The sequence below is a fragment of the Pelecanus crispus genome, chromosome 11 (assembly GCF_030463565.1).
Source record: "Pelecanus crispus isolate bPelCri1 chromosome 11, bPelCri1.pri, whole genome shotgun sequence".
NCBI lineage: Eukaryota > Metazoa > Chordata > Aves > Pelecaniformes > Pelecanidae > Pelecanus > Pelecanus crispus.
In genome coordinates this window covers 10036286-10050933 of record NC_134653.1, presented here as the reverse complement: position 1 = coordinate 10050933, position 14648 = coordinate 10036286, and the positions used below count along the sequence as shown (strand labels likewise).

At 44.8% G+C, this 14648-nt stretch overlaps 1 protein-coding gene across 1 annotated transcript in view; it reads right to left on the bottom strand.

Annotated features, from left to right (window-relative positions):
* SYT17 (synaptotagmin 17) overlaps positions 1–14648 on the bottom strand; it is a 39525-nt gene that overhangs the window by 23909 nt on the left and 968 nt on the right. The window contains exons 2-5 of the mRNA XM_075719004.1: positions 12245–12262; positions 10711–10859; positions 5403–5551; positions 4355–4974 (exon numbers count right to left, since the gene is read on the bottom strand). Coding sequence (XP_075575119.1) covers positions 4355–4974; positions 5403–5551; positions 10711–10859; positions 12245–12262 — 936 coding nt within the window. The remainder of the gene's footprint in view (positions 1–4354; positions 4975–5402; positions 5552–10710; positions 10860–12244; positions 12263–14648) is intronic.

Sequence of the window (14648 nt, the reverse complement as noted above, 5' to 3'; positions counted from 1 at the left end):
ATTTGTGAAGCACATACCATTTCGAATGTAAAAAGCTGACAGCTCCTTAAATGACTGTCGTTCTAGCGCACTCATAGTACAAAGTTAAAAAGCAAGTCCAATACATACTCCCTCTACTATAAAAATGGCTTAATTTGAGGGGAGAAGGAATTTTTGTGCTGTTTTGCCCCCACAACCAGGCAATTTTTTTTTCTTTCACAGAATGATCTCCAAGCTCTCATTACTGTTGGTCTAAAACATTCATTCCTGCCCACTCGAATCTGCCAAAAGAGACATGAATCATATGTCAATAAAACTTGGGGTCCTGAACATGTGTTTCAGAATTAATCTTAACGGCGAAATGTGTGAATCTGAGCCCAGCTACGGCAAGGCCTGCCAACTTCATTCATGGTAATTAAGCAAAGCCACACACATTTAAGGGGATATTTAAGGAGCGTAGAGTGTTCCTATGGGGACTGGACTCAAGAGCTACTCCATGAGCAGCTACTGCTATTTAGAAACACATTAATTACTCCGCAAGAAAAAGCCTCCCAGAACTACCAGGGATAAAGAATTTGGCAACACCTGCATTGACATTTTCTACAGGGAATAAGTCCTTCTGCTTAGTTGCTGGCTCTGACGATGTACTGGACGGCAGCTCCCTTGTACCTCCGCTTTGGACTCAATCCCACCGAGTGCTGAACACACGATCCAAGCTAAAAAAACACTTATGCACAGATACGGTCTTTTGCCTGAATTTTAGCATCAAGTCTTTTATTGCACTGATTCCTCAAGGCTGAGATGACAGCACTTTGCTCACCCATATTCGGGTTCTCTGACAACCCATTCCCAACATAACGAGCATGGTAATGCTGCACAGCCCCCCTCATTACACCCAAGGTAAGCTCTCAGGCTGTTGGTTAACAAGCAACTCCATGAGGTGGCAATGAAGATATTCTGTTATTAACAATGATGGGATTTCACCAGTTGAGGAGCTGTACATCCCATCTCACAGCCCTAAGGAGCTTATCCTGGTCCAGCTCACAGTGGAGTCAAGGGAGTCACTGGCTGCAGAAGCAGGACCATGCCTCAGCCTGGGTGAAACGCGCCCGTCCCTGCCGACACCACAAGTGCCAAGAGATTGCTGGCATCCCCCACCTTTTTTAGCAGGGCTCACTCGTGCTGGCACAGTCCTGTACCGAGGCAGCATCCCAGTTCTGGGCTTGACGGGGCTCAGTGCGAGGGTGGGACAAGGACTCAGCACCTGCCTTTATCAGCACACTCCATGGAAATGGCTTCCAAGTGGATACAGCAAGTGCAAAACAGATGCTCATCTTAGCCAATACCATTTAGGCTGCTTTCTCTGTTCTTCCACAGACCTTGCCCCATCCCACTCCCACCGGTATGAGGAGAAAACCTCCACAACTCGTGCCATCTGGATTCACTTTCCTCCATCTCTCCAGCTCATCATGTTTCTGTCTATAAATGCCAGTTAAAAAAAAAAAAAAAAAAAAAAAGAATTCACGTATTTTGTGTCTTTCATCTTTACATATCACGTCTATGCCTGTCTGTTTTTCTCTCCCACCTGTTACTGGTTTTCCAAGCACCTGCTTCAGCATTTTCTCTACCACGATCTTTATCGCTGGGAGGTGCCGCTGCCAGCTCCTGCTCCATGCCACAGCCCCGGGGCAGCCAACCCAGCCTGGAAAATTTTCATGGACTCATGATCAGAACTGACTCAGGCTCAGTCCAACAAGAAACTAATAAAAGCTGCCTGTCCCTCAACTAATCAAGCAAAAAAAGTGAGAAGTATAAAAAAATTGTCAACGTGTCAAATCTATCATTCCACAAGCAGAATCTTTAATCAAAAAAAACCCTCACAAATTTATAGCACCAGCATCACTGTTATTGAAAGACATTAAAATGCAGTTTTTCAAAGTAATAAGCTTTATGGTTTTACTTCTTCCAGGACCTATTTTAACCCTTTGATCAATGCATTTAACTTTAATCACTACTAAGAGAAAATACACCTTATTCAATGAACTTTAAAAATCTTATCACTGAGAAAACATGGGGAGATGATACCAAATATCCTCCCTGGATATCCTAGTACAAGTACTGTTGTTCTCTGCAGTCGCAGTCTGTCAGCTAAGGCCCAGCCAAAAAGAACAAGGAAGTGTGAAAAGACCAAAACAAGGCACTTCATTAATCAAGGGGCAAAGGACTTTTTGCTTAAATTAAGTTTTTCCTATATGATAGCAAGCAGATAAATGTAAAAGGCTTCTAAGGTTAGGCCTGCCCATTCAAAGGGATTTTTCTCTTTTTCGCCTTCCTTTTATAAATACCAGAAATGCCAATTTCTGCATAAATAACTTATCTTGAATCCTGGTGAAGCAGACAGCACTGCTGAGAACAGCAGCAGCTTTCAATGAAACTTTGGAGAGGGAGGGAGGAAGGGCTGGCTCCGAGCTTGGCACACGAAGGCAGAGATGATCTTGTCTAATCAAGGTCTGTATTAGCTGTGGAATGAATCCATGTTACTAATAAAGAGATACATAATACAGAGAAGTACTTATCATGCAAAAGCAGAGGGGGGGGGGGGGAAGGCAAGGCTGCATGGTGTAAATCATGGGAGGGTAACAGGATGCAAAGAGAAGAGCTCTGTCCTCAGATACACAACGCAGAGCCTGTGATGAACCATGAATATCAAAAAGAAGAAAAAAAAAAACTGTTGCAGGCACTTGTAAATAAATATTTGGGGAAAAGGCCCAGGCAGTGAGGGGAGCCCAGGAATACCTGTTCTTGTTCATTTTCCTTATGAACCTTTTTGTAACACAGCTGTCCCCTCACCTCCCACTGCCACTATACGGAGCAAAGCAGATCTCACTGACACGAAGACATGTCCTACATAAAGACACACTCAGGGACCCCACGATTTTGACTTGCGCACAACTTTCAGAACTTTCCGTTTTGCATGAGCAATGTTCAGGCTAATCCCGTAACACTCCTACTTCTATTACAGCAAATCTAGTGGGCTCTCTTGCAGTTATCAGGGGTCTTGATCTTCTCCTCCGTTACATACTGCAGAAGGTCTGAGCAAGAGGTAAAAACACTCTCCAGCCCCTCTGCACACAGACAGGGGGCAAAGCAGGGCCAGAGACCCAGCTGACTTCATGTAGAAACACTGCTCGGTGGATTTTACTTCCACAAGTGTCTGATCACAAGTTTCCGCTCCAAATCAGACTCTCAGACCCACACCATAAATGAGCAATGAGGTCAATGATTTACTGTTCATCTCATCTAATACCTCTGGGCTATGCCACCCTTTTGTGAACACATAAAAATCAAAGACACTGTGAACCATCCAAGTTCACGCAGGGTTTTGATTCACTGAAGGCTCTAAAACTTAGAAATTGCAATCCCAGAGCTGGTGAGGAACTGGGAGAGGCAATCGCATTACACCCAACCTTGAGTGGTACTCCTGCCCTTATAGCACAAATGCCTGAGATAACGCTCATGCCAAGCTCTTAGCTTGGCTTTTTACAGGGTCCTATGCCTCTAGCTATGTGGGTGATACGGCTAGCAGCAAATTTGGTAGCTAACTGCCATTCCTGGTTGCAAAGGTCAGATTTTCCCATTGAACAGCTCTTTTCCTGTCTGGAGAGGAGGTGGCACTGACCGGGGCCCTATCCTGAGAACAGACGTCGAAGCACACAGACCCTCTACACCTTCTCCTCCCATCCCATCTGATGGCTGAATCTAGTCCAAAATGCATGCTCAAACTTGCATGCATGCAACATGCCACTTACATGAGACAAAATCTATGGCAAGTTTATTTCCTTCAGGGACATGATAAAAATAAATCTACCACTACCTTGCAATTTTTTGCTCATGCATTGTGCCATAAGTCTGTAGAGACTGTCTTCTATACACTTTCTTGCATCAAATTATTACTGAACTGGCACCAGTGTTTCAACTCATGTTGCCAAAGCACAGTCATGTTAACAACCACAGGGGTGACTCAGATGGGACAGTGTCACTGCAGTGTCTGGGAATGGATGCAGGTCACTGCAGTGACAAGAAAGATCTTCCAAAAGGTGCAGAGTTCCAAAGCAGTCTTGATTTAGTCTCATTAGAGTTGACACAGGATCTTTTGTCATGCCACCTCCTTTGAACATGAAAGAGGACAGCTCCTCTACCTCACAGTATTAGCTATAAGACCAGTTATAGGCCCAACATTATTTCAATCCAGCAGATCCTGTATTAACAAGATAACAATGACTAATTAGAACTTGCGTGACTTGCCAACAAGCAAAGGAACCGCACAAAAAAACAGCAAGAAAAATTGTGGCAATAATCTGATAAATTCTGTTACCTGAGAACTAGGCACAAGGGCTTTCCACCAGTGTCCACCTTTCACAAGGTCTACATCACTCAAGGGCATTGACACTTTGCCAATAACACAATGGCGTGAGAATTTGTCAAAATCCACTACGGTTAAAAGCAGAGTTCTTCTCTGGGCTTCTAAAAAGGGGATTTCAAATGTGTACCTCTCTTCAAACACCGGGTTCTGCGTTTTGCGTTTCACTCCAGTCTGCTTGGAGTTCTTCTGATCAGGAAGAAGGCAGATCTTCACATAGGGGTTGGAGTGAGCCATGTCTTGCCTTGAACCGTCGTAAGAAATTGGAGGAGGCAGATCTTTAGCCTCAATGACTCGCACTATTAGATAATTATGCAACAGGTCGTACTGAGTGCTAAAATGCAGCATGCCCAGCTGATACTTTGATAAGATCTCCTCATCTGTCAAGGAGTCCATATCATCGCTATTCGAGTCAAGAGAGTACAGTCTTGGTTCAAATTTTCTAAAATAGTCATCTGGGGTATAGGTTTTTCGCAGGATAGTTGGCTGAACTATTTCTTTCTTAGCTCCTATTATTCCAAACTCGATAGGTTTAATGTCAACTAATGGAGAACTTGGCCTCCTCGACTCTAAACCTAGACAAGAGAAATGCACAAATTTGATTGTTAGAAATTCAACTGAAGCCATTACAGGCACAAGTCAACTTGTGCTTCTTTGGGTACAGCTACTCTGTGTCTGTGCAATGCCTAGCACAGCGGGCTCCCCAGTGGGACTTTTCACCATTATGTTGCCAACAATTAATAGCACCCTTAGTTACGCTGAAGTGCAAGCTCAGCTACACTTCCCCCCCCCATCCTTTTTCACATCTAATTACCATGCATATGCTTCAGCAAGAAAAAACAGCACTGTCCCCTTCCACTGTGTTGCTGCAGAACAGGATGAGATTTTAATCAATGTACCTTCAACTTGACTTGATTCCCTGTCTAAAAGATGAAAGAGCAAGCACTACAGTTTGATTTTCTTCCCCACAAGAATTACATTAATGTTGGAAGGACGACCTTACTTGAAATCCGCCTTGTGAGGCTGTAAGTGGACCGTGATGCATCTGAAGACGACCGCCTTCTGTCAGGGGAAACATCCTGAAGAGCGGGAGGCAGCTCACTGATTGTATTATCGGAGTCTCCATCTTTGTCCTCATTTTGGCTGCTTATCCTGTTATAATGAGAGACCTTTGGGTGATTCAGCCCAGTAAAAGGAGTATATACAGAATAAAAATGCATTCTGGTATTCTCGTTCTAATCTTGGGCGCACATCCCTGGATGCTGCGGGGTATCTCCTGATCTATTTGGCAAGCAAAAGGCTGAGCAACTGACTTCAGACCTATGTAAAAAACAGATTCTTTATCTTTCTGCCTGTCTTTCAAACAGAGTTATATCACTATTAGAGCACGACAGAGGCCACACAGGCACGTGTGACTCAGATCTTGATCAGAAGTATTATATTTGTCTTTAAGAAAAAGAAAGGGAAAAAAAATACCCACAAACCACAAAACCCAAACAGTAGCTTACGGCTGTAAATTCACAGCTCCACTTTGGAAGCATGGCCTTCGCTAGGAACGAATCAGCACGGGAAACCACCACACAGACATCTCAAACCTACCATACACCTCTCAGTAAAATATTGCTCTGCAGGTACACCACTAAGGTTTCAAAACTCAATCTTATAAATATAATTAATTAACAGCTATTTATTGACATGCCTTTTTAAATAATTGGCTGCTTTTTATCCTCTTCTATAAAGCAGAGGCAATTCTCACAAGATAGTAATTTTACTGCCCAGGGGTCTCAGCGGAAGCAGGAAAGTTGGCAGGATCTAAATAACAAAGCAAGCTGCAGCAAGAGCTGTGGCGTGTTTCAGCAGACTCAACAGAAGACTGGCATCATGAAGAAATCCATATGTAATTCCCATTTCAGTTTTTATTTATGTGTGTGTGTATATATATGTTGTTTTCATATAAAACAACATTCTGGTTAAAAACCTCAATGTGTCACAGCCTTAGTGGCTCACAAAAGCAGTCAGGACCTCCCAACCTTGACTGAAGGAAGAGCAAGAACAGTAACAAGTAGAGGAGATAAAGTCTCCAACTGCACATTCAGAGGGGAGCGGCTGGCAGACATCTGCCAATGGAAATGAAATCACACAATGGTATGCGATATGTAATGCATCATGCAAAATAAGCCTTTTGGTTAATCCATGAGACACAGTACTCCAAAAAATAGCAGCAGATCACAAGGAAAGCATCAGCATGAAATGAGCAAAGCAAAGAGGAATACTGTGCGAGTTTTGCTCCTGATTCACCCTTTCTACGTGCATGGCTCAGTTGGGTATAAACGAAATACATTGAATCGTTTGCTTTAGTAACCAATGACTGGACTAGAACAATAAATATAATCTGCAAAAAGCAGCAAACTCACAGAAAACACCCCGCAAATATAAAATACATTTAAACTGGAATTTCTTATCCAAATTCACAAAGTTCACACCAGGATCCACGCAAATCTCACCACCCAGAGTCACACAACTCACCCACATTAAAAAAAAGTCTGCTAATAATCAAAACCAAACTGTACGCTAAAAGGGGCATACAATATTTGCACAACTCTGCAGCCCGTTAAAGGCAGTCCAAATCATGCCGTTTGACATATAATCAGTCCTTGGAACACAAATAGCTTTTTCATGCCTAAATGCGGGTCTACACAATCATAGGTAGCATTTGGGTATACTTGTGTTTGAGAAGCAAATGCATAGAACAAGGAGAAGGCAGGGTGAAAAGAGAATCAGGAAGAGAGGCATTAAGGATGTTCTACAACGGGTAAACGTAATAGTGAGTTAATAACATACAGATGACCTTTAGTAAGGAAATTGCTACTGAGCCACAATAATTTTTCCTCAAATAAACTTTGGCTCTGTTTAAAGCAGCTCTGTTTCTGTTTAATCCAAACCTTTGGGAAGAGGAATCACGTCCTGATTTCAATTCAGTCTCACAAACCATGCACCATTTACCTTTGGGGTTTATGTAAAATATTCCATAACAGGCAGTGCCAACATACACCCTCGTTCCCAGCCCATTTCTGCAAAGACCAGGATGCAAGCGCTCCTCATGAAGTAACAAGAAGCTACTATGCATTCAGGTCAAATACAATTAGACTCACTTCAGTAAGAATTCTTTTTCCTAAGTTGCCACTGTAAAAAATTCAGAAAGTGAGAAAAATCAACAGTCTCCCAAGAGGAAGGGCTTAAACTTGCAGCTTTAACGTCCCCTCCTGAATTTCCAGGACAATGAGGTGTCTCAGAGCTGCCAAAGGGAAAACCTATGGGCAAAAAACAAAGGATGGATTATTAAGCATGGGCATTCAGATGTTTGCTAGCAGACCAATGAAGACCATAAAAGCACTTTTCCCCTGGGGACTGGGTGGGAGGCAAGGAAGGAGCAAATGGCATTCTGCATTAACCCAGTGTCCTGGGCCCATGAAGAAGTGGCAAGATGGAAAGATCTCAGCTGAAAACCTAGATCTATTTTTAAAACGCTTTCAGGCTGTGAGAAGGAAATACAATAAATTGATTTGTTCCCAAATTCAATGCACACATCTAAACGCCGAATATGGTGGTGTCAAATTCATCTTCCATTTTAGGGGTTTCCACTGAATCCAAAGCCCCCTTTTCAAAAATAAAAGAAAAAAAAGGGACAAGGGGTCATTTGGCATACACAGATCTCCAAGCACTTAAAAACATACCCATTAAACACCTCATTCCGCGAGCAATTCCAAACCTGCTCACACATCTAACTCCAGACATTGTTTCCTACCTCCAAAAACAGATATGGAGAGTGTAAGATCAATACAGTAAAACCAGGTATCTTCTTTGGCTTCTGAATTCTGAGCCAGCAGAGGCTGCATGGGATTGTTCCCACCCTAAACCTGCACACACAAAAAGCGCAGCCCTCCCATTGATCAGCAAACAAAATACGCCGTTTCTGTTTCCTGTCTTGTACTCTCCTTTCCTCTTCGTCTTCCAGACTCTTGTTCCCCTATAGGCTCATTTGCTCCCCGTCTCCTCTCAATCACATCCCCTCGGCTCCTTTCCCTCTCCGTAGCTCCTCTGCTCTCTTTGCCCTCCTCACTCGACTCATTTCTGGGTTCCCTCACCATTTTCTAACAAAGTCACCCTGGAAGCTTAAAGCATTGCCATCTTCCTTGGCACCACCCTGGGTCCATCCCAGCTCAAGAAGAAGAGCCACCAGCCTTTTCAAGCAAGCAAAGCCTGATCTCCAGCTTCCACATCAACATATGTTAACAGGCGTCCTTAGAGGTCACAGGATTTGCAACAGTGCCAGAGGAGATGGTGACTTCAGTGATCCTAAGGCATGGCAGCATCTGTGCCTCCTCGCAAAGCAAAGCTACGTCTCTCATGTGTCCTCTTCTTGGATCCCTGCTGCCCCTCCCGGGCACTACCTCTGGGAACTCACCTTCTCCCAGCACTAGAGCAGAACAGGGACACCCTAACTGCACTAGATCACCTGAAGCTGGAAGGAAAGAGGGATACATGACCTAGGCTGGGGTCCTGGGGACCCTACCCAGGGCTGCTAGCTTGAGGAGGTGCAGCATAAAGTCTGCAACATGTTTGAAGAACTGGGCTTTTTTTTTTTTCAGAGCGCATTGTCTTCTGTTTACGGCCATTCCAGTAAGTTAATTGTAGAGGCTTTCAGATGGAGCAGGACCGGAGGAAAACAACGCAGGCTGGAGAAAGCATTTTATGAGTCCAAAGGTCTCCATGCTCTCTGCCTGTGGCGAAGTCCAGCTCATCTGCAAAGTTACCATACATCCGAGTTTTGAGATCAAAAGAAGAACAGAGCTTCAATGCTTACAATGCCCCTTTAGCCAGACAGATGGATCCAGCAGTCAAAAACTACACCATGGGACAATTACCCCACACACCCAAACACACATGATGTCCCTTCTGTTCCTCAGCACACCAGAGAAACTCCAAAGCTTCCTCTCACATCAAGACTAGCTACTTGTTCCCAAGTATGTAATTGTTCCTGCAGCAATCCTTCTACATCCAATACCGCAACCTCATCACTGTGTTCTCCTGTGTGCAATGCTTTCTTATTTAGCATTGATTTTGTTTCCATTTCCCATTAATTGCAGGTGAATCCATTTCTGGGCATATATCGGACTCTTAAATATGCTGCTCCACACTTAAAAACCACTCTAACACATCTTGAACATCTCTATTTTTATTGCTTCAGTATTAATTACCATCCTATTCTACCTGGATTCCAAAGAGTATATAGACAAGTCTGCAATTTAAACATGAGACAATTTATTTCCTGCAGCACCAAGACATGGACCTTCCACACCTGACACCGAACAACAGTGGGTACTCACAGGAGTAGATAAAATTAACTGAGTGTCTCAGTGCCTAGGTACCAACTTCTGAGCATCATATGATGCACTAAATAGGCATCTCCTGTGCCACAGCCTCTGGACACACCAAAGGCGTGTCCATCAAACGATCTGCTCTCTCAGAAGACAGCCCAGCCCAGCCAACAGAGCAGACACTAAAAGACAGGAGACCTCTGCTCCCTTCTTGGTTTCACTAATGCCACAGGGCCACCTCCGTGCTGCAAATTCCCAAATGAGAGGAAGTAAACCAGCAAAGACTTAATTGACTTTCTTTGTAATAGATTTGCAAAAACACTAATCAAAGGCCCAGATAAAACCCGGCGTTGCTGCTACTGTTCTTTAATGATTCAAGAGGAAATCTTGAAGAGTACTAAGATGACACAGGAGATCAAGTATTGCTAAGTGAAACTTTAGATGAATTTCCCCTTTAGAGCACACACAAGGTACGCCTTTCATCTGCCTATATGATGATAGGCATATATATGATAACCACCTTCACGCTAGGATAAGAAAATGTTTCAAAACAACCTCATCAGCATTTCAGCTAAGTTCAAGTGCTCCAAAGGGCCGGTCCATTTGAAGAGGAAATAGGACTGAAGATGAAAAGCATCTTTAGAAAAGGGTGCACAGCTAAACCAGTTATCAGCTTCCTATGCCAGCTTACAAAATAACTTCTTACTCATCAGAAAAGTGTTTTACAAAGACTAGCCTTACCATTTGAGCTAACAGGGCTGCCCTTTTTCACCTTGCCGTTGAGTAGCCTACATTCCCACCCTCAGAAGGAGGTTCCTCCTTTCTATGTGGCATCCTCTGAACATTCTGTCGCCATTTCGCATCAATACTCTCATTACAGCTGAACAGCCCTACTCCTCAGTCAAAGCTATGAAATTGTGCATCTACACTTACAGCCACGCTGGAGTTTGAGCAGGAAAAGGTCCCAGGATTTCAACTTCATCTTCATTTGTTTGACAACAGCTACAGTCGAAACACTTCTGACAACAATTTCTACAAGTCCACCGGCACAGCAAGAGATCCGAGATTCTAGCGAGCAGACCCTGAAGCCATTGGAAACCAAAGTACAAGATTACAACCCATCAGTAGCTATTGAGAAATAACATTCAGCTGTATTTATGTTTGTGTTTCTGCAACAGAACATTAAGAACTATATTTATTCCATCTATATCAACAGACAAGTGCTATGCAGTTACCAGCCCAACTTCACTGATGCTATAACAAGGCAGGAAAATAAGCATTCACTGCAGGTATTTTCCCTCTAGTAGCCATGTATTATTATGTAGGTTGGCAACGAGGTGATTTACAAAACACTATGGCGTAGCAATATGCTAGAGTGGAAACAGGCTTATTCTTTCACGCACATCAACAAACTAATAGGTCGGCAAATGTACAACAGAAGGAATTAAAAACAGAAGGTAAGTGAAAGCTCCGATTTAATCCGGCAAGGGTCTATTTAATTTGAAAATCTTAACACAGCCACGTGAACACATTTCATCCCTGTAGATGTATCAGCACGTAATGTTTGCGTACACATACAGCATTACAACCCGACAAACTTGCCACTAAAATGGATTAGCAAAAGCATGCTATCCACATGTCTCCCCTCTGCTATGATGATTAATTTAATGAAGAACCTTCAGTGATTTTTTTTTTTTTTTTAAAGAAGTTACTTGACCCAGAAAAGCATTTAATTTCTTAGGTTTCCACAGTGGCACTGGCAGCATCACCTATAACAGTGCTCCTCTGCTGTTACAACCACGGGGTGCGAGCGCCCCATCAGAGGGGCAACAGGCTGCTGCCCCATTTCCACGCCATCCCTACAGCCTTCCCTCCACTTCAAAGCTCTGCTTGCTTCAAGAGGAGCAGAAAGCCAAACCTTAGCCCATTTCCCACCCACGCCAGCTCCAACTTCTGCGGCTTGTAAGAAGGCTCATTAAGCAGCACAAGGGCACTGCTAATAAAGGGCATCGCTCCGCAGTCATGGGGGGGAGACACGCAGCTGCAAGAGCAAGCATGTGCACACCCAGGGTCGAATCACTTTACGATTGTATGTGACCTTGAAATGTTACCAAGAAGCTGAAGAAATAAAGCATGTGAGAATGTCTCTGTAGATGTCCCCCCAAATTATTGAGACATCTACAGTATCCACGAGTGTGTAGATACAAGGGCACTATCACACCACACAAAGGGGTTTCCTCTGAGGAACACAGATCTGCAGAGAAGACTCCACAGGAACGTTTTTTTTGCTCCAGTAAAACACACATTTTTTTCCATTACAAAAAAAAAAAAAAAAAACCCCTACCAGCCCAAAATGCAGTGCATTACTTATATCTAGGACATCAGTAAAGAGTCAGAAAATACGAGACAATCCCCTCAGGATGGAGCGAGGAGACAGAGCGGAGAGTGAATCATCAGATTAACTTACCTCATTTATTGGTTCCAACTGTCCTTTTAGACATCCAGGATGAAGCAAAGGGGGAACAAAATGAAAAAGACAAAAACAGGTTAGCAATGCTCAAATAACTTTAAATTTTCTGCCATGACATGCCCTGGCCTGGGATGAGCTTGGATTTGTGGCAAGACAGTACCTTGAAAATGTTAGAGGAAGGAGAGGTCTCCTGACCACGCATCAGCTTCTGCTGTTTCCGAGTCCCTCCCCACCAAGCTCCCTCTGCTCCTCCTTCCCAAGGAGTGAAATTCCCAAACCCATCCTGGAGCATGAAAATCCTGCTCATTGCCCCTTGCTAATGGGGTATCACGTGCAACCACTTATTTTCTTTTCTTTAATAACCTGTCTCTAATTGCAGCAAGTACTTGCTGCTGACAGCAAACCATATCCAAATTTTCCGGTTAGATGCCACAGTGGAAAAAAAGGCTTTCCTCCAGATTCAGCCCATATAAACGCAGTTGCAACGCTAACTGACTAAAAGCAACGTTTCTAGGAAGGGGCACAGACTCAGAATACTCTCCATTATGTACACATCCCTTGAGGTAGCTGGGTATCTTCAGTCTCATCCTCAGGTATGACTTGAAGAATACAAAAACAGAAGTGCTTAAAACTTGAGTCACACACTCCAGTTCAAAAATCTGCACTACAGCCACTTCCCCCAAGTCACAGAGAAAATCTACAGCAAAGGAAGAAATCATCACAAGCCACTGTTTCATTCACAAAGCCACCCTTGGAACATTATACTTGACCCACTTCGCTGATAACTGGAGACAGTAGCATTTCAGATGCCTGCTGAAACGTCTTTCCTATCGCTTTCCGTCTAATGCCTAAGAGTCTCCTAATTGTCCTGGCTGTCTTTCTACACAGGGAATGCCTAAAAAAAAAAAAAAAAAAAACCAAACCACAAAAAACACACAACAAAAAAACTACACAACACCCTCCCACTCTACTCTTCCACATGTAGAAATTGGTTTCCAGCTTTACGCTCATGACAGGGACAAGAGCAGCCTTTTATACAGAAGCTGAGATGCAGAAGTTGCCTTTAGTTCCAAGAACTCTCCCATGGACCAAATTTCAGCCCAAGCCTCCCTTTTACACTTCTTGGAAACCAGTGCTGGGTGAAAAGGCCACCACTTGTTTGAAACACAAATTAAGAGGCTGGAAATGCTGCAGCACAATGTGACAAGACAGTGATTACCAGATACTCATGGACCAACTGTTTAAGAAAATCCTAAATGGTTAAAAGGGCTTTATCATTCCTTATTAATGCAAAGTTGCAGCCAAAGCACGGCAGCCAAAGCTACAGTGGTTTAGCAAAGCTGCAACAAGAATATTCAAATTGCTCTAAAATGAAGCGGCTGGATCCGTGCCACACGATCGAACGCCGTAGCACGTGCTGTGCGAAGGAAGTGGCATTTCTGAACGGCCCACAGGGACACACAGTTGGCTTATGTCAAACAGCCCTCCTGGTTAGGATCGGCCACTGGTGATGTGAAACCATTCCTGTGTGCCACCAGTCCAAAGAGCACACACAGCAGTCCCACAGGCACCGTAATAAAGTGCCTCTGTGACCACCCACAAATCTCTGCCAGGAAATGGGAGGACTGAAATAAGAGCTAAATCATACAGTGCAGAAGAGGTAAACAAGTAACCAGAGCCATATAGGGCTTAAATGCAGGGACCTATTGAAGGAGAGCAAACACGACCAGCTGCGTGCATCCACCTCACTCCCACCGGGCAGGAGGGTCAGGGCTGGGGAAGGGCAGAGGTTTAGGGAAGCATGCGACAGCCAACAGGTGCTGGGGGACCCCCGGGAGCAAAGCTGCTGTAACATGCTCAGCACCCCAGGAGAAGCGCTGGGACCCCAGGGCCAGGGAGACACGGTCATGCCTTGCCACGTCGTCCCAAGCCAGATGAGGACAACCCAGCTGGGAGCCCCAGCCATGAGCGAACCCTCCTCAAGGGCCGACCCCCGCTGCCCCAGGTGCATCCCCTCGCCTGGAGTCAGGCGCAAGGCAGGGCTGCATCCCCGCTTCACACCTTGCTGCAGGAGCCAGCAGCCCCGGTCTGCCCGGGCCCACGGGGAGGGTCGCCTGCTCCAAAGCAGCACAGCCACTGGCCACAAACAGGTCAAGGGACCGGCTACAACCACCTGCTGTGGCAGCGTCCCCAGGGATGCTGCAGCAGGGTGGGGTCCCCACTGGTGACAGACCGCGTTGCGCCCCTGCTGTGACACCCCGAGGGAAGGCTCGCAAGCCCCGCCACAGTGGACCCTGCAGCCTAGGGACAGCGGGGTCCCCCCAGCCGCGCACCCGTGGGTGGCCTCCCACCACCCCACGCTGACCACCACACGGTGTGGGGGGGGACAACAGGCTGTCCC